Below are 19654 nucleotides of genomic sequence, written 5' to 3'. Positions count from 1 at the left end.
GCTGAGAAAGTGAGGGGGAAGAAAAGAAAGCGGAGAATAAGAAGTTCAGGCCTTAAAAAGTAAACAGAACTGGAGGGGGGGGCATCCTTTGTAAGTGTCAGTAAACCAGCTTTTCTCATGGACACCAAATGGAGGTGGCTAAAATATCTATGAATACTGATTGCGCATCAGAGAGCGGATCATAGACTGACTGGCTTAAAGAGCACAATGACATCACTGTCTGAGCCAATCACATTACCACTTCACTGGAATCCCATTTACCGATGCTTGGGAAAATAAGCACTCGCTCATATAGGCTTGCTGATGTTGCTATGCAGTTGTTTCAACTTCTCAGAAACTTGTATCAAACCTACATACTGAATGTTTTATCTTGTTGTTTTCTGTAAATATATGTTGATACTGAAATTGATTCCAAAAAAGTTGGGCCAGGGACAAATTGAGATTAGGACCTTTGTGAAATACCAAAAAAATCATGCTTGGATGTAAAAAGAAGCATCCAGGAAAGGTCCAGTGCTTTATGAGTAAGGATGAGTTGAGACTCGCCAAATAATGCATCAGCGAAAAGTTTATAAACAATGTTGGTCAATGAGTGATCGCAAGGATTTTAGATAATTCAGTCTCTATGGTGCGAGGCTGAAAACCACAATGACCTTTAATCTCCTAGATGGCACTGCATTAAAAACTGACCAGCTTCTGTGATGAATATCAGCACGTTTTCAGGAATATATTGACAAACTGTAGTCAATAAACATTGTCACCACACAGAAAGAAAGAAAGAGAGAGAGACAGAGAGAAAGAAAGAAAGAAAGAAAGAAGAAGAAAAAAGAATGAGAGAAAAAGAACAAAAGAAGGAGAGAGCAAAAAGAGAGAGAAAAGAAAAAGGAAAAAGAAAGAAAGAAAGAAAGAAAGAAAGAAAGAAAGAAAGAAAAAGAAACAGAGACAGAGAGAACAGGATGAAAGAGAGAAAGAAAGAAAGAAAGAAAGAAAGAAAGAAAGAAAGAAGAAGAAGAAGAAGAAGAAGAAGAAGAAGAAGAAGAAGAAGAAGAAGAAAAAAGAACGAGACAAAAAGAACAAAAGAAGGAGAGAGCAAAAAGAGAGAAAAAAGAAGAAACAGAAACAAACAGAATAAGATGGAAGAAAGAAAGAAAGAAAGAAAGAAAGAAAGAAAGAAAGTAAGTAAGTAAGAAAGAAAGAAAGGAAGAAAGAAAGAAAGAAAGAAAGAGAGAAGGACAAACAGAGACAGACAGAACGGGATGAAAGAAAGAAAGAAAGAACGAAAGAAAAATGAATAAGTGACAGATAGAAGATCCACAAATGCAAAGTAAGACTGTTCTATGCACAGCAGAAGCCAAATATCAACAATGTCCAGAAACACCGCCAACTTCTCTGGGCTTAAGCTCATCTGAAATGGACTGACGCACAGAGGTATTGTGGTAAACGGTACTGTGGTAAACGGTACTGTGGTAAACGGTATTGTGGCAAACCATTGCTGTAAGCCTTTGACTCAGAGACCCATATTCTCTGACCTACGCTGATCAACATGGATGTTGTGGCTGTTTAGAAACTCTAGAATGTTCTCCATCCTTCACACCGGGTCATTTGCCGGTTCCTTCTGAAGCAGCAGTCATGGTTAGAATGTGTTTGCTGGGGTGGTGTGTTTGAGCCTCAGCGCTGTAAGGATGTGTGTGGTGGGGAGATGAGGAGTGTAGTGTCTGGACTGAAGACTGTGAGGCTGAAGATGAAGCTGGTTCTTCATAAAGCAGCAATATCACACCACCCAGCAGGAGGTCAGACTCCAATCACACACAGAGTGACTGGTGATGAGGCCAGCACACACACACATACAGGCACGTTCGTTTTTATACAAGGTCGGGACGTGGAGTCTTATCCCATATGTATCACTTATATACGTAAGCAGCCATGTGTAAAAATAGCGTGTCCCTTATTTATGGAGTGAACAGGAGGATTTTAGAAAATTCAACAAATTTCAGAACCTCCTAGTATTTGTTCGCTTTTTACTTTAATGACAGGCACGGAGTCTGATCACTAACCGATCTGCTTTAATGGTGCGTATCTCCAAAATGCTAACTTTACAAGAGAAGGAAAAACATGCTTTACTCTCAATGTAAGTCAATGTAATCAGACTTTTCCAAGTAATTTTGGCTCATTTCTTCTAGTCCAATTATTATGAAATTTCTAAACAATATAAAGGACAACAGGCATTTTAAAATGTCAAAAACTGAAAAACACCAAAAAAGAGATATAGGGTTTATGTTCCAACAGTGGCGTTACTGTATATATATATATATATATATATATAAATATATATATATATATATATATATATATATATATAATATATATATATATATATATATATATATATATATATATATATATGTTACACACAAACACACACAGACACATACACTAGACACATGTATATATATATATATACATATATATATATATATATATATATATACATATATGTATACATGTATTACATGTATTATATTACATGTATTACACACATGCCTATATCTCGTTGTTCTGCTAGTGATTATATGTATTTTATATTGTATATGTAGTAATAATAATAATAATAATAATAATAATAATAATAATAATAATAACAACAACAACAACAACAACAACAACAACAACAGCAAAACAAATAACAATACTACAATACTACTACTAATACTAATAATACTACTAATAATAATGATAAGTGCGTTCTATATAATGTAGTAATATGTCCTGTATATGTTATATGTTATAAGTCTCTTTATGTAATAACCCTGTTTTAACCTCAGTAACTTTAAAGTTAATGGTTTTGCTCTTTCTGTTAGAACACTTAGTCCTATAACCCCCCCATCTCTCACACGCTCACCTTTATTAAACTCTATCTCCAGTGCGTCTGGTGCATTAGGTGAGTCTTCAGGGTTCTTGGTCATCAAATAGAGGTCAGAAGGAGCATGACTCTGCAGAGGACGAGAAAACAGTAATATGAAGTGGTTATTTTGGAGATATTACAACAAGGACAGAGTCTGAACGACAACAACAACTAGCTTGACATTCTTCTTGAAGAATGACTTGTTCCACAGTTGAGTGGGGACGATGGAAGGCGAGGAAAAGCCTTAAGATGCCATCAGGATCTAAGTGCGATGCCCATCCTCCATCAATGTGCCATTTTTCTCCTCTGTTTGGTTTCATTTTCCCCTGCGCTGCCCTCCCAGTCGGGGGCCGAGGGCCACATCCATGCAGGTGGAGAAAAGAAAAATGGAGTATGCATACTCCGTACCCCCCCCTCCCCCGCCCCCTCAAAAAATCTGTAAAAGGTCTGTAAAACTGTACAACTAAACCAAAGCGCAAGTTCAAACACAGCTCTATGTTTGTTTTTCTTTTTATTTATTATTTTTTAAAGTAAAAAAATGCATGCAAGGCTAAACAATGTATCTTTAGTTAATCAGTGTTGTGATACTTGCCATACTGATATTGCAGCTGTTTTTTAGGGTGATCACGGTAACACTTTCACCTTTGTAAGCATCTATAAACACATTCATAACATGTTACAATGCATTCATAAGACATTATAAACTCCGCTATAAATATTTAGAAAAATGCATTACACGTTATAGCCATGTTTATTATGCATTATGAATTGTTAACATAATACATTATAAGTACTGATCATAACAAATTATAAGAGCTCATAAGTCGTATTTGTCCGCTCTAAGTAAAGTGAAGCGTACTGTACTAAAGCCTCCTCCAGTGTTCAGAGTGAGGCTTCAAGTTGAAGTATTTACTGAAGGATTTACTGAAACACTAAAACATTCACAGTAAAGCTCATTACAGGCTTCAAATGTCAGAGTTTAAACTAGAGCTGCCATCAGTGTTTTACCCAATGTGGGAAAGGTAATGTTCACCACCGTTAGCTTGGCATTTGTCTTTACTTTACGCTCTCCAAGCTGGGACTGACTTCTTTGGCACTGACATTATAACATGTTATTAACACTACTTATAATGCATTATATAAACAATTCATGATGTATAATAAACATGGCTATAAAGTGTAATTCAGTGTAATTCTTTTTTATAAATATTTATAACCATGTTTATAATGCCTTATGAATACATTATAACATGTTATAAATGTGTTTATAGATGCTTACAAATGCGACATTCATAGAAAGTGTTACCGTGATCATTTTTGGTTACCATGTTCACTGCAATCTCAGATGTTGCAGGTTTTATTTTAAATAGTCTACACTACATACAACTACATACTCATGAGGCTCAGAGGCCCTAAGCAACTGCTTATACTGTTTACAGCAACAAGCAGCCATAATCTAGTCAGTTATTGTGGTCACAATAATGCAGTCCAATCTTTAAAGCCCCAGGGAACCTAAGTCCATCTCTTCTAGTTTAATCCTGCTCTTGTGGGCAGACAATACAATGCCCTGTGAAAAGCTTTCCAATGTCCAATAAATGCAGATGCATTTAGCCAAAATTCTCTTCTTTCGATATAAACTAGGCCTCCTTATCTTGGGTCACGCATACAGTATCCTCACCTCTCTGTGTTTGAGTGAGAAAAGCTTATCGAGCGAAGGCTAACAACCAAGCGAAAGCCAACCTAGCAAGCATAACTGAGCTTTCAAGCCAGCTCTTCTGCCCGTCTGTCCATTAGTTCACTCAGTCAACCACAGCTGCTCTCTCTGGAGGTACATCCAACAGTAAAGAGAACAGGAGCCTTTGAGACGTTGCCATATAAAAAGTAGGTAATATTTTCAGTGAGTGGACACAGTGGAGCCTACATGACCTGTACATGCGGAGCCCTTTTCACTGAGGGCTGTCAATCACGCATGGTCACCAGAATATCAGGACCACGTCCAGATCAGAGAGATCTGATTTCATTCAAACGTAGATGATTAGATGTTTAAAGGCCTGGGAAAACAAATTTTCCTCACTTTTTTGATAGAAAAGAGTTTGATGTATAAAAATGTGGCTAAAGTTTTGCTCACCAGTCCATAAACAGCCCTGGTATTACTGCATTAGTGAGGAGACAGAACCCATTAACATTCAGTCTACAGCAGTTTAGCCCCGCCCCATTCACTCTGAAGTTATAAAGAGTGTTACTCTGTGCTCTGAGGCACAATACAGGGAAGCCAACATAGGCCAAATATGGCACTCAATTTTAGTATCATATTAAAAAATGTGGATTTTAACTATGTCACATTATTGATTTTAAAGCCACTATCAACATGGTTTCCAATGTTTTGTTTTTGTTCAAATAGTAAATATATGCCATGGAAAAGACGTTTACCAGTGATATATTAAATATATCGCTGATGTTGGACCAAAACCTCGTATCTCCATTTTTGTTATTTTTTTGGTATAATTTGAAAATGCTTGTTGTCCTTTACATTGTGTGTAAATTTCATGATGGACCAAAAGAAACGGCCCAAAATGACCTGGAAAAAAGTCTGGTTTCATTGACTTACATTAAAAGTAAGGTATGTTTTTTCCTTCTCCTGTAAAGTTAACATTTTAGAGATATGAGGTTTTGTTCCAACAACAGCGATATATATATATATATATATAAATTAATGCAATTTAACAGTAGATACATGCTGGCTGCTCATTTCTGTGTGGGCGCGTCAGAACGCAAAATGATCGTCATTACACTCAGCTTTCGTCACATGGTATCAGCTGGTATCGGATGTTGTTAATGCCTTTTATGAGGTTGAGAATGAGAAAATGAGCACGATATTGGGCTGATATGAGAATCAGTATCAATGAAAATGAGTAGACGGGTGCTTTAATATATAAAACATCTACAAATCACATCACAAATGCAATATAATCACCATATGGTCATTGGTCTATATCATGCAGCCCTGCTGTGGCTGAACTGCATCTGATCTTGCATGCGGTGGGGATAAACGAGAAGAAAGGAGAAGAGAAAAGTTTTTAAACAGTCATTCGTGTTTTTATTAATATTGTTTACTAATCCCAAACGTCTCACTATCTTAAATCTGCATTCGTTGTCTTATTAATCATTTTCTGGTGTTGAACTGTTTTATTGTATTCTGCACTATTTTGGTCAACAACTGTCGTTTTAAACGTCATGTAGGCATCTCTCCTCTCGTGTTGCATTTGCATGGGGGGTGTCAGAAAAACGTTGTGTCAGACGGTGGCACCCCCGCCAATTACCCGACATTACTGCGAGATGGCAGTCGATGCGTCCTGAGCTGAAGCAAATTGCAGGGGAACTATGCAAAATAACCACTGGGTGCATTTAAATGGAAACCTTTACCAGACAAACATCATCACTCGATAACTAATCTCCCACCGAGCCGGCGACACGCGCAAACGAGCCGGCCGCTCTTTACCTTCCTTTTAACTAAACGCCATTTCTGACTGCACTTTTATTTTCTGCTTCAGCACCTTCTGTCACAAGATAAGACAATAAACGAGTGCAGGGAAAATGGCCTTCCTAAAAGCCATCCGATGAACTATTTTCCAGGGTAAAAATCAGGCACTGTGAATTTTTTCGACTAGATGGAATAAGTTCCCCCCGTTTCCTGTCGTCCGAGAAGTTTTACACACTTCTGACAGAACCTGGCATAAATAAAATGATCGTACTAAAATGCTGACACTATTTTCAGTTCAGTCAATTCAATGAGCTTACTCAACTCTGAACGTCTGATTTCCAGTCAAAACCTGTAAGTACAAATTATTCAATGTACAGCTTCTAAAACCTCATATCTCCATTTTTGTTGTTTTTCAGTTTTTGACAATTTGAAAATGTCTGCTCTTTACATTGTGTGTAAATTTCATGATGAATGGACCAAAAGAAACGACCCAAAATGACTTGGAATGACGTCTGGTTCCATTGACTTACATTAAAAGTAAAGCAGGTTTTTTCCTTCTCCTGTAAAGTTACCATTTTGGAAATACGAGGTTTTGTTCCAACAACAGCGACATCTTTATAGGAGACTTGCTTACAGTTAAAGAAATCTGCAGGGATATTTTTCCACACCTCCAAAGCTCAGTCTTAGAAGCTGGTTGATCATTTTCTGAACTAATCAAACACATCCAGTGGTGTTGAGGTCTGGACTCTGGGGTGGTCAGTCCATCGTTCAGCTTCTTTGTTTGATGTGTCCGTCTCCTTTTCTCAGTGAGGTTCTTCTTGAACAGCTACACATCCTTTCTGACCCACACCGCTGAGTCGTCTTCTCACAGTGGAAGGATGGACAGAAACACCTGTGGATGTTTTCAGATCTGAAGCAGCTTGATTTTCTCCTCTCTCTCAGAGATGAAAGTGCTGTTTGTCTAATAGGGACAGTTTTGGTGTCGACCAGCTCTTCCAGGTGGTTGTTATGAGTCCCATTTTCTCTTTTAATCAAAGTCCAGTTTTTTTGGAAACTCCTGTTTTTTCCCCACTCATTTTTCTTTGACTTTCTTTTTCCGTATGCAAGTAGATTATCTTATATCTGGTCCTCTGAAAAGTGAATAACTTGTACTTAACAGCTGTTTTGGATGGAAATAAATGGAAATAAATCTTAAATAGGCTCACTTTTGTGGTTTCTGGCTCTGTATGACATACTGATATCTATAAAAGTGAACAAAAGTACGTAGCATAGCTAATCACAGTACTAGCAGCCCGTTTACGGCTTGAATGGGATACTTTCGTCCAATTTTTTGCCCGAATTCTGGAACAGCCTTTCGCCTGCTGGAATAAATGAAAGAGTTTAGAAGAACCAACACCCCCCACCGAAGCATTTTACTACCTATGGAGAGTGACCAATGCCCAGCATATAGTCGTGGGACGAAGTTTAACATGGACAAAGCTCAGCGCACAATATAGAGGGTGTCTATAGAGGTGGAAAAAAGGAGAGGGAGAAAAGGAGGGATGGATAGAATGTGACCAGATCAATGCATTTCAATTCCAACCCCCCGCAGGTGGACCGCGGACCCTGAAAGAGAGGCCGAGGCAGGTAGAAGAGAAAGAGAGAGAGAGTGAGAGAGAGAGAGGAAGAGAGGGGGAGCATTGGTGGCAAATGGTCCGTGAACTGCACCATCATGTCTGCGCTAAGGCGGCTCGCTCGGCGGCTCTTTATCCGGCCCGGCCCATATTGTTGTCCTCCGAGGCGCCTGAATGCGCACCCCCCGAAAAGAGGGCCGCCGCATGAACTTAGAGCAAGTAAATTTCTCGCTTTCCACACGTTAGCTGCCTCATTGCCTTTCAATCAAAGCCCCCGGAGCTGAAAGTGAGGGAGAGAGGTAGAGAGCAAAGGAGAAGAGGGGGGGGGGAAGGGAGGTTTGGGCGGGGAGGAATAGATGGAGGGATGCGAATGAGAGGTAAAGCGGAGAAATCTGGGCACTGGATTGGAAGTGACGTTTAAATCGCCCTGTCTTTTGACTATTGCTCTCTATCCTGGAGCGAGTTGCTGGTAAATTGAGAAGGGGGTGGGTGGGGGGAGGGGGGGTGGCGAGAGTCCGACGAGAGTGCGGTTTTGCATTTTAGTGAGCAGAAATGTTTAGGAAGCTTGGTTTGTGTTCACAGCACATGTTCAACGTAGCATTAATATCAAGTGGAAGGAGCAGTTCAGTCAATAAAATCTAACGTTGCTAACAATTAGCACTAATCAGCACTGTGTAAATGACATCATGCTAATTGGTGGCTACTAGCTTCTGTTCCCCTTAAGCCACCCATGTCAGCATGTTTGGTCAAGCTGTTCCATTCAGTATTTAACTGTGTTAATTATTTATTTTTTCATAGCCATCCCAAAAAAGTTATGCAATAAGGGTTCTGTAAAAAAGGGAAACGTGTTGAAAAAGGAGATATTAATATTCATTTATTCACTTAAATATATTGAATTTGGCATTTTTAGCTTACTGGACAGCATGATGTGATTCCGATATAGTGGGCTCTAAAAACCTACGCCAAAAAAAAAAAGACACAACCAAAACTAACAGTCGCATACCTTTGTGTTTTTTTTGTTTGTTTTTGTTTGTTTTTGTTTTTTTTTTTTGATCATGCTATTATTTGATAGTAAACAGTACCATGAAGTATTATAGCTATAAACTCTTTCACTTCCAAACCAGTGTGGAGTAAAGTGATGCGTAGTAATGACTTGCTGCTTGGACCCCGTGTATTGCCGTTTGTGGCTATATTTCCGCTCCGGGAACAATAAAGTACATCTATCCATCTATAAATCTGTTCAGGAATCCAGGACATGACAAGGATCTTTTTTTGAAGTTTAGACCACACATAGCCCTGCATCCCTACCCTCTGGGCACAGGCCTGACCGCTAAGCACCAATAAGCTCACAACCAGCTCAGAGACACGTTGCGTTTAATTTCAGTAACACTTCAGGGCTCCACATCACACCAAAGGTCTCTTTGTATTTACCAAACAACAACGTCTCCCTTTCATATAGGTCCTTCAGGTCACTCTCGGTCAGGCCAAGGGATAAAGGATGGGCAACGGGTCAAAGGTGCTGTTTTAATAACTTCTAATTTGGCTGCAGGACACATTTATGGACACATGAAGGGAGAGTCAGGAAATACTTCCTATGCAGGCTATAGCAGAATTAACAATTAATGTTATAAATTATAATTAAGCATATGTTTTATACAATTACTCCAATAAATGCCAACAAAAGTGACATTGTGTTTAGCCTGTTTCATTTTGATTATTATATCAGATCACTAGATAATTCAGTTTGCATAATTTGAATTGCAATACAAATTATTATATCACTATTGTCAGAAGAAAACCTCGTATCTCCAAAATGGTAACTTTACAGGAGAAGGAAAAAACATACTTTACTTTTAATGGAAGTCAATGGAACCAGACTTTTTTCCAAGTCATTTTGGGCCGTTTCTTTTGCTCAATTCATCATGAAATTCACACACAATGTAAGGGACAACAGGTATTTTCAAATTATGTCAAAAACTGAAAAACGACAAAAATGGAGTTATGAGGTTGTAGAAGCTGTATATTGAATAATTTGTACTTATAGGTTTTGACTGGAAATTAGATGTTCAGAGTTGAGTAAGCTCATTGAATTGGCTGAACTGAAAATAGTGTCAGTATTTTAGTATAATCATTTTATTAATACCAGATTCTGTCAGAAGTGTATACAGGGATACGAGGTTTTCTTCTGACAGTAACGATATATTAAAACTTATTATGGCAGTTTTAATATGGTTATTATGGCAGCGATGTGATTCTACACTACAGTACATTCAAACATTTGAAATCACTGTTTTCAGTAATATTATGCTAATCTTATTGGAGATACAAATAGAAAATTATTCTAATATTATTCTAACATGCAATAAGTTTCAAACAATTTGTAGTAAGCTGTAAAAAATAAGATTTTTTTTTAACGAGCAGAGCTGTAGATTATTACATAATAAGTGAGAAGGCTGTACAGCATTGAGATTGAACTTAAAATGAACCATAATGACTTATTTAATTAGCAGTGACCAAATGTCGCTGATCAAAGAGTTCTTCATAGTAAAACTGTGACAAGAAGTTACAATAAATAGATAATTATTTTTGGTGTAGAGTTTGATATAATTATACCATTCAGCACTGTCCACATACTGTCCAACACACGTACATAAATCCTCCTACTCAGCCTACAGTAGTTTAGCTCCACCTGTTCACACGGAGTGTTTACACCTGAACTGCTTTTTGAATGAGGCAAAAATACAAGGCAGCCAATCATAACAGAGATTATCTTGTCTTTATGGTGTAGTAACAAAAACAGCCTGTTCAGTTCCAAGGGATAAAGAGAGGTTGTGAAAAATAAGTTATGACGGTTTTTGGCAAATTACAAAAACAAGCCATTATAAATGGACATTTACTGTTTTTTGCCATGTTATAACTTTGTTATAACAAAAATACTATAAATTGTGAATAGACTATCAGTTTAAATAGCATTTCACTGTACACTGTTTACACTATGTACAATAATTTCTGACAAATGATTCCAAACTTTTAGCATCTATCGCTTGATAGTGTTTGTTAAAATCCCTAAAATCGGTATCAGTGACAGTTTTCGTATCGGTCAGGCCCTAATTTGATCGCGTCCATTCCTGCACATAGCCTGCCTCAGTCCTTCTCACAGACAGACCACAAACTCCCTCTCTTACTCTCTCTCTCTCTCTCTCTCTCTTTCTCTTCCCAACATGTCTCTGTGTGACGGAGCTCTTTGTACTTTACTGTTAACGGTGACATCTCGGTGTCACGGTGTCACCCTGAAATGAGTCCCCTCCCACGTCGAAGCCCGAGGCAGACAATGGCCGCCCCCAAAGTGCCGGGCTGCCGGAGGCCCAGCTGGGCCGAGCATTCCCATGAAATCAGAAATTATCCCAGGCCGCTGGAAGGACAGGTCACTGTCTGTCTGTCCCAGGCTCCTCCACAGGCCGGCGTGAGCCATCGTGAGGGTAAAAACAAAGACAAAATGAAATTGAAGAGATACAACGCGTCGTAAGGGGCTGCCGGGGGTCACCTGGGTTCACTTGGACGCTACTGAACTGTCTGATCATAGACTCAAGTTTGGATAAAAGCTACAGCTTAAGACCAGACAAAATAGTCGCAGTCATAGCAACACGTGTTTAAGTTTAACTTGAACACACAAACCTTCATTCTAATAATATAACCTAGGACGGTACGTAAATGCTTACATATTGTGACTGTAAATCCACTTTGAGCTGTTTTTAAACAGAGTCCAGAGATTTACAGTTTTACCTGATCAACTTCATTGTTTTTTGTAAATATACACTCAATCCTGAAATGTATGTCTATGACACATTCCGAACAAAGTTGCAAAGAAGAAATGTAAGACTTGGAAAGTCATAGTCCTTCATGAGTAAGGATGGGTCAGCACTCAGCACTTTGCCTAAAATGCAACAGCGAATAATTAAACAGTTGAAGAACAACGTTTCGCGATGAGAGACTGCAAAGATTTGAGGTGTTTCACCTTCTACGGTGCATCATATCAAATGATTCAGGTAATCTGGAGAAATCTCTGTGCGTAAAGGGCAAGGCTGAAAACCACAACCTTCAATCCCTGCATTAAAATCTGGCATGCCTCTGTGATACATATCACCACATGGGCCTTAACAACCTGTTGCCAGCGAACACTGCTGGTCAAATTTAAGACTGTGTTATCAACAACGACCAGAAACACCGCCAACTTCTCTGGGCCCGAGCTCATATGAAATGAATAAATGAAACTGATGCACTTCCTACATGGCCTGTTGTTAGTGTGTGTGTGTCTGTGTGTGTATGTGTTTGTATGTGTGTGTGTGTGAGGATGGACAACATGGACAGGCTGCTGACTGGCTACGGCTGCTAAAGGAGAACCCTACGCTGGACACTTGTGATATTTTAAACATCTGGTATTTTTACATTAATTGTTATGGCTGTATTGATTTAAAACCAATATTGTGGTGGCTCCACCAGACCACTGAGTAACAAACACATCAACACCACACAAGGGTTATAGTGTATCCCTTTCAAACTTGTTTTACAAGAGCTTAGAGAGCTTTTTACCTTAGGATTCTCCAGTATTCCAGACTCATAGCTGAGGGGAAAATAAAGACATCAAGTGTTACAAAAGACTGAGTCAAACTCTGGAGCCGTTGCGATTCATTGATTCAGCAATCACTAAATAACACCAGTAGCTTATGAAACGTAAAGGAATATTCTACTATCTGTAGCATACGGTCGATTACCACAGACATTTTCCTGCACTTAGTAAAATAATAGAAGGCTCATTGATTTAAAACACTTATCATAGGAGGCAATGGGCAGATGCTGAAACAAGCATACATTGGCTGTTTTATAAGTGAGGATTTTGTCAAGTTATTGTCTGAGACAATTGACCGTGTACTATAGGAGCGGCAACAGAGATTAAACTGAGAACTGCTGGAGTTTCTAAACCGCACTATGGCTACTTCTATTATGTTTTCTGCTCTTTTCTACACATACAATCGGATGCAAAAGTATGGGCACCCTGCAAAACTGCATTTTTTTTTGATTGTCCACATGAAGTTTACACGTCCTCTACAGAGAACACACTTTAACCCTTAAAATCCCAGGCTTATTACATACTAACGCTTATTTTTCAGTAACTACAGGGAAATTAATGCAAACTGCTTGAGCTACACTCCTAAAAATTATGGTTCCTCAAGGATTCTTTAGTCAAGAAAAGGTGTATATATATAGAACTATGAACACTCAAAGAACCATGTGCCTGATTAAATGGTAATATGGTTCTTCAAATTGATGGAGAATGTGTTGCATATGGTTCTAGAAAGGCACCAAAAAGGGTTCTTCTTTTGTTACAAGCTTGATATTATAGCAATAGCAGAACCCTTTGCGAAGCTATATAGAACCCTTTTCAAAAACCATCTACAGCATGTTCTCCATCAGTCTGAAGAACTATTTCACCATGCAGAGACCCATTTAATCACACAAACGGTTCTGTGAGTGTTCATAGTTCTATACAGAACTTTTCTTTACTAAAGAACCCTTGAAGAACTTAGCATTATAACTGTGTATTGTTAGGTTATAGAAGTGTGTAATAAAACTTTGGGCCTGGCCATTTAAGGAGTTAATGCAATTACTGTTCATTTGCTGAATATAATATATTGGACACATATATATAAATAAATAATACAAGCTAAAACATGGCCTGTGCAAAAGTTATGGCACACTTTCTATTTTATGCTTTTTCAATACATTAAAATCACAACAAATACATTTAAATTGTGCAATAAAATTTGCAGTAAAATGTCATATTTAAGTGTGTTTTATTAGAGAATGTGTTCATTTAGCTTCACTTAAAAAACTCAACAAAACATCATTTGACTGGGGGTGTTCAAACTTTTGCATAGGACTGTGGGAAAACACTTCAACATTCGATGTTAACAATCCAATACAGATGCAGTAGATTGGGATTAGGTTGAAAACAGCTGGAGAAGTCCCTTAAAGTCTCCAGTTTCTGGGGTGTGATCTCACCTGATGTGCATGAGATTGGCGTCCATGCTCCAGGGGGCCTTTGGGGTGACAGGAACAGGAATGCCATGTTTCTGAAAGCAGGATACAGAATAAATGATTCACCACTCATATCATTTAATCCACATTTAAAGCCCTTTTTATGTTAACCTCTTTAAACCGAGACTTATTATTGAGATATTAATCTTGAGACTTATGTAGTTACCACTATAAATGATTCAGTATCTCCTATGAAGCTGATGGGGGTTAGAAATAGGTAGAAATTTTAGAAATTGAAGTGTAGGCCATATTTGGGTTAAGCAGTTAACTAAAAGCATCTGTTAAATAAGAACGTTTATAAAGAAGACCTGAAAAAAGAAGGTCCAAGAGCCCCCTTGTGGACAGAATATGTTTGACACCCAGGGTGAGATGCGCCAACAGAGATTAAGCTTAAACTTTTTCAGTAAAGCAAGATTAAATTTAGTCCTGTTGCTCCATCACTTGAAATTCAGATTTGGTTGGTTTGGTTTATGGATTAAATTTAAACTTGCAGCTCAGATGGTCTAAATTTAAAAAACGCACCATTTTCAGTAAACACAAAATATTGCACACACATAAAGGGAGCTATTAGCTTTTGTGTGCATCCATGAAATAGATGAAACCCACACTATAAGGATCCATTTAATGCCTGTCTGTTTGCATTAAAACTGCATGTATATGAAGTAAACACACTAAATATACTCTAGATAAGAACACTGTTTATGCATCTGAGTCTAGGGTGACCAAACACCAGCACCACTTAAATTATGTCACATTACTGATTGACCACTGTTGCAATGCACACTGCAATCAAAATGAGTAGCAAATTAATCGCACTGCTTGTGTTTGGTCCAGTTGTAATTTATCTCATTTGTTAAAATACTACAAAATGCCTTAAATGTCCACCAATAACCCACAGTACAACTATCGTTTGGACATTTTGATACCTCCGCGTACTCCATGAGGTCCTTTCGACCACGGAAACGGTTGTAAAATTCTGGAATCCTCCATGGAGCGATGATCTGACATTGGAAAAACATTTGCACAACAGAGAAAATATAAATGCAAGTAGTCGTAGAAGAGTGTAAAGACGATATGGAGTGTATACACTGTTAAATGAAAGTATAAAGAGCGTATGGAGTGGATCTACACAGGAATGAGATGTCCAGCACCTACCTTCACTTCAGGGTAGAGGGCATAGCAGGTCAGCTCAAATCGAATTTGGTCATTGCCCTTAAAAAAAAAATTGGAATGACAAAAATGATCAACCATATACAAATACAGAGATCTATTCACAGATTACAGGGTGTCCCAAAAAAATTGACATCATTTCGTAGTCTATTAACGTAGCCAACTCTCCCTCAAATGATCTCAAATTTTAACAAAGTGTGTAAAAACTAACCAAGTTTAATTTTTAATGTTGTTTCTCAGGTTGAAGAATGCCGTTCACTAGAAATGAAATGCATTTTGTGTGTTAGAATATGCTCAAACACAGTCAAACAAGAGTGTGCAGCGTGCTGGAAAGCAGATTTGGACATGGCACAAAAGATTCAAAGAGGAAGGCTGTCTGTGCAGGACAAAGGGATCTGGACGACCACCAGTATCGGAAGACATTACATTTGTGAAGCTGTGAAATCGGTTATAAAATCCACATCCCTCTGAATTTCTTGTTCGAATTTTGAAAAATAATTCTTGTATTGTTCAACATGAAGCCTATTTAATTTCGTTTGCCTCGGATATTCACATCTCAAATGACGTCAATTTTTTAGGACACCCTGTACTTTGAGGGCCAGATTCCCCAGACTGGGATCAAACCTAGTCCTGGACTACACAGGATTCTGAATGGAAATTTTCCAGTGAGAGGAAAATAGAGTCTGTGATTAAGCTTAATCCCAGGTTGGGAAGTCAGCCCAATGGCACTGCATTTGTCTCCATCTAGTGGCAAAAACAGGCAAATCCAAAGCATATTTGACACTCAGAACAGGGGTCTCTCAGTGAAAACATCCAGGGAAAAAGCAACAATTTTAGGCGTGAATTTTAACTAGTTTTTCGTCTAATGTTCATCTAACATTTTAAGCTAAAATATAGTAAAAAAGTGTTTCACATTTTAACTGCGTAAGACGTATTGTATGAATTTTAACTATGTAATATATATACTCAGTTAAGCACATCTTAGTGTTTAAAAAATAATTCAAGCCATTACTGCTACTATTATTACTAATACTACTACTACTAATTTCTACTGCTACTAATAATAATAGTAATACTGTTATTATTACTTATTACTATTACTACTACCACTACTGTCACTATTGCTACTACTATTACTACTACCACTATTACTATTACAATGACTATTGTTATTACTACTGTTACATTTACTATTATTACTATTATTACTACTATTGTTACTATTTCTACTAGCACTACTGTTACCATTACTATTATTACTACGACTGTAACTATTACTACTAGCACTACTGTTACTATTACTATTATCAGTACTACTGTAACTACTACTACTACCACCACCACTACTGTCACTATTGCTACTACTATTACTACTTCCACTATTACTATTATAATGACTATTGTTAATGCTACTGTTACATTTACTATTATTACTATTTTTACTATTTCTACTAGCACTACTGTTACCATTACTATTATTACTACTACTATTACTACTGTAACTATTACTACTAGCACTACTGTCACTATTGCTACTACTATTACTACTTCCACTATTACTATTACAATGACTATTGTTAATGCTACTGTTACATTTACTATTATTACTATTTTTACTATTTCTACTAGCACTACTGTTACCATTACTATTATTACTACTACTATTACTACTGTAACTATTACTACTAGCACTACTGTCACTATTGCTACTACTATTACTACTTCTACTATTACTATTACAATGACTATTGTTATTACTACTGTTACATTTACTATTACTACTTCTACTATTACTACTACCACTATTACTATTACAATGACTATTGTTATTACTACTGTTACATTTACTATTATTACTATTATTACTACTACTGTAACTATTACTACAACCAGTACTGTTACCATTATTACTATTATTACTACTATTACTACTACTGTAACCACAACAACAACCATAATCATCATCATCATCATCATCATCATTATTATTATTATTATTATGATTATTATGATTGTGATAATTATGATGACGATGATGACGATGATGATGATTATTATTATTATTATTATTATTATTATTATTATTATTATTATTAGAAGGCCTTAGAAGTTTCCTCGCAGGCTAAAATACATATAAACTGACCAGTGTAAGCCATCCCAGTCAATAATATCAGTAAACCAGACCTACTATTAACAAAACCTGGAAAAATAAAGTCCTGGCTATGATGATGAAGAGGTTTTTGACAGATAAACTAATCAATTCGTGTGCTAGAATAAAAAATTTAAAATGTCACCTGTCTTTTCAGGTGAGGTTAATTATATTTCTGCTTAATTCAAGATGCAACAAGATCCCACAGATTCAGAGCTATTGGCCAAAGTCTAAAATTGTCTACTAGCACCCCCTGCTGGATGGTAGCTCCATGGGCAGCCTTAACCCCTAAAAATCCCAGTGTTATTACATACAAAGGTTTATAACCGAGTGGACTTCAACCTACAAGGACTTCAGTGCAAACTGGCTGAGCTACTCTTAGGTTATATAAGTGTGTAATAAAACCTTACTGGTCATTTAAGGGGTTAAACAATTCCATAGGATATCAGACTGCTACACTTCAAACTGAGTTGAGCGTCCAGTCACAGTATATTCTAGAGGCAGGAATCGCTGCAGGCTTCACAATACGATATCAACATACTGAATATGACTCTACTGTGATATTCACAGGTTTGATGTTTAAAGGGGCCTAAAACTAGCATCTAATATGCTATTTCTCATATGACAAATAGAACAGCACTGCATCCCTCAGTGCTATCAGTTTGACAGAACTCACAATTTTGTATCCTTTTTGTCCATCAATGCTCTCTCACTACAATACCCAGCATCCACAAATAGGTCATACAAGAATTGGGAATCTCCCCACTGTGATAAAGAAATCCAATGAAGTGCCACTGATGTAGTGGCTAATAAATACAGACGTAATATTAAGCTACATAGCAGTTACATCAGCTATATGGCTTCGTTCTGCATTCACCAGCAAGCAAATTAATTAATTAATTAATTAATTAATTAATTAATTAAAAAACAGCCTTTCTTTATGCTTCCACCCCAATAGAGTCAAGGTTCCTCCCACTTTCAAGATACGTCATCCTAGTCTGGAAACACTACTTATAACTTCAGCATGAATGGGTGTGGCTAAACTGCTGTTGGCTGAGTAGTTGGACATGTAAATAGTTTTGCTTGGTTTCTGTGGCATCACAAAAACAATGAATTAAAAACCGAAAGTTTGATTCAAAACCGTGGAAAAGTTTTCAGTGATACAGGCCCTTTAATAATTAACAGCGGCGTCTCTTCGTTAGGGGGCCTGGCCCCACCAGTTGTTGCTGTGGAGCAGTGATCAATAATTCAGTGTAACAACTAATATATATATATATATATATATATATATATATATATATATATATATATATATATATATATATATATATATTTTCTTCGTAACTAATATTGTTGTGTGTTTATTACAAATGACAGTGGTCAGGCTGTCCGATACACTCCAGATATCTTCCTGTACCTGTTGTTTAAATGCCAGTATTCTCCCTATTTCTCCTAGCAGTCTTGGTTTGGTGAGTGTGGAGCCCGTCAGCGCTCGTCTAACCAAGTGAGCAGTTAAAAACACTCTGCGCATGTTCAACACACTTTCAATAACCAGCTGTGGGGTCACACTGGCCTCATGCTGAGAGCAATAAACATAATATATTTACATAAGCCCAGATGTTTACGGTGTGGGCATTACTACACTGCTAGCCACTGTTCCTCATCAGTTGCGGGAGCCACTCATGATAGCAAGACGAGTCGGAAATGTAATAAAAGTTCAATTTAACCTGCCATTAGAGCAGAAATTAGAGATTAAACGTTTGGGAAACACCAGCCAGAGGATTTCAGCATCATTCAGTCTGGAAAGGACAAAAACTGCTCCTTCAGTCCAGAGAGGTTCAAGAGAAAAACATGGCCAACTGTGAGTGTAGCTAAAAACACTCTCCTGCTTTCCTTACCTGCTCTTGCTCTGCTATCACCTGAATTTATTCATGGATTAGTGACGTTTTGACCAGTTTGTCCAGATTAAAGATCGTCCTGCATCTTTTCATTTTGAGCAGTGATCGTCACAGTGAGTCATTCTGCATTATTACAGGGTTTGTTATTCCTAAAGCCCAGAAAGCGTGTCTCCCTGCTCTGATATGTTGGATATGTAGTTGCAGACCACAGTGATCGTTACTGATAGATAACTTTGGGTTTGTAATGCGATGCTGTATAACCAGGTTTTGTGTTGTTATCATATCCCTCATATTTCCATCTCCACTTCCACCGACTCCTGCACCGTTACGCTAATCTGTGAATGTATG

The 19654-nt window shown here is 37.6% G+C and overlaps 1 protein-coding gene across 1 annotated transcript in view; it reads right to left on the bottom strand.

Moving 5' to 3' along the window:
• Positions 1 to 19654, bottom strand: part of ass1 (argininosuccinate synthase 1) — a 55604-nt gene that overhangs the window by 26010 nt on the left and 9940 nt on the right. The window contains exons 5-9 of the mRNA XM_036580707.1: positions 15245 to 15301; positions 15016 to 15090; positions 14054 to 14124; positions 12584 to 12614; positions 2897 to 2987 (exon numbers count right to left, since the gene is read on the bottom strand). Coding sequence (XP_036436600.1) covers positions 2897 to 2987; positions 12584 to 12614; positions 14054 to 14124; positions 15016 to 15090; positions 15245 to 15301 — 325 coding nt within the window. The remainder of the gene's footprint in view (positions 1 to 2896; positions 2988 to 12583; positions 12615 to 14053; positions 14125 to 15015; positions 15091 to 15244; positions 15302 to 19654) is intronic.

This window comes from Colossoma macropomum, unplaced genomic scaffold (genome assembly GCF_904425465.1).
Source record: "Colossoma macropomum unplaced genomic scaffold, Colossoma_macropomum, whole genome shotgun sequence".
In the NCBI taxonomy this organism is placed as follows: Eukaryota; Metazoa; Chordata; class Actinopteri; order Characiformes; family Serrasalmidae; genus Colossoma; species Colossoma macropomum.
This window is presented reverse-complemented; position numbering and strand designations above follow the sequence as displayed.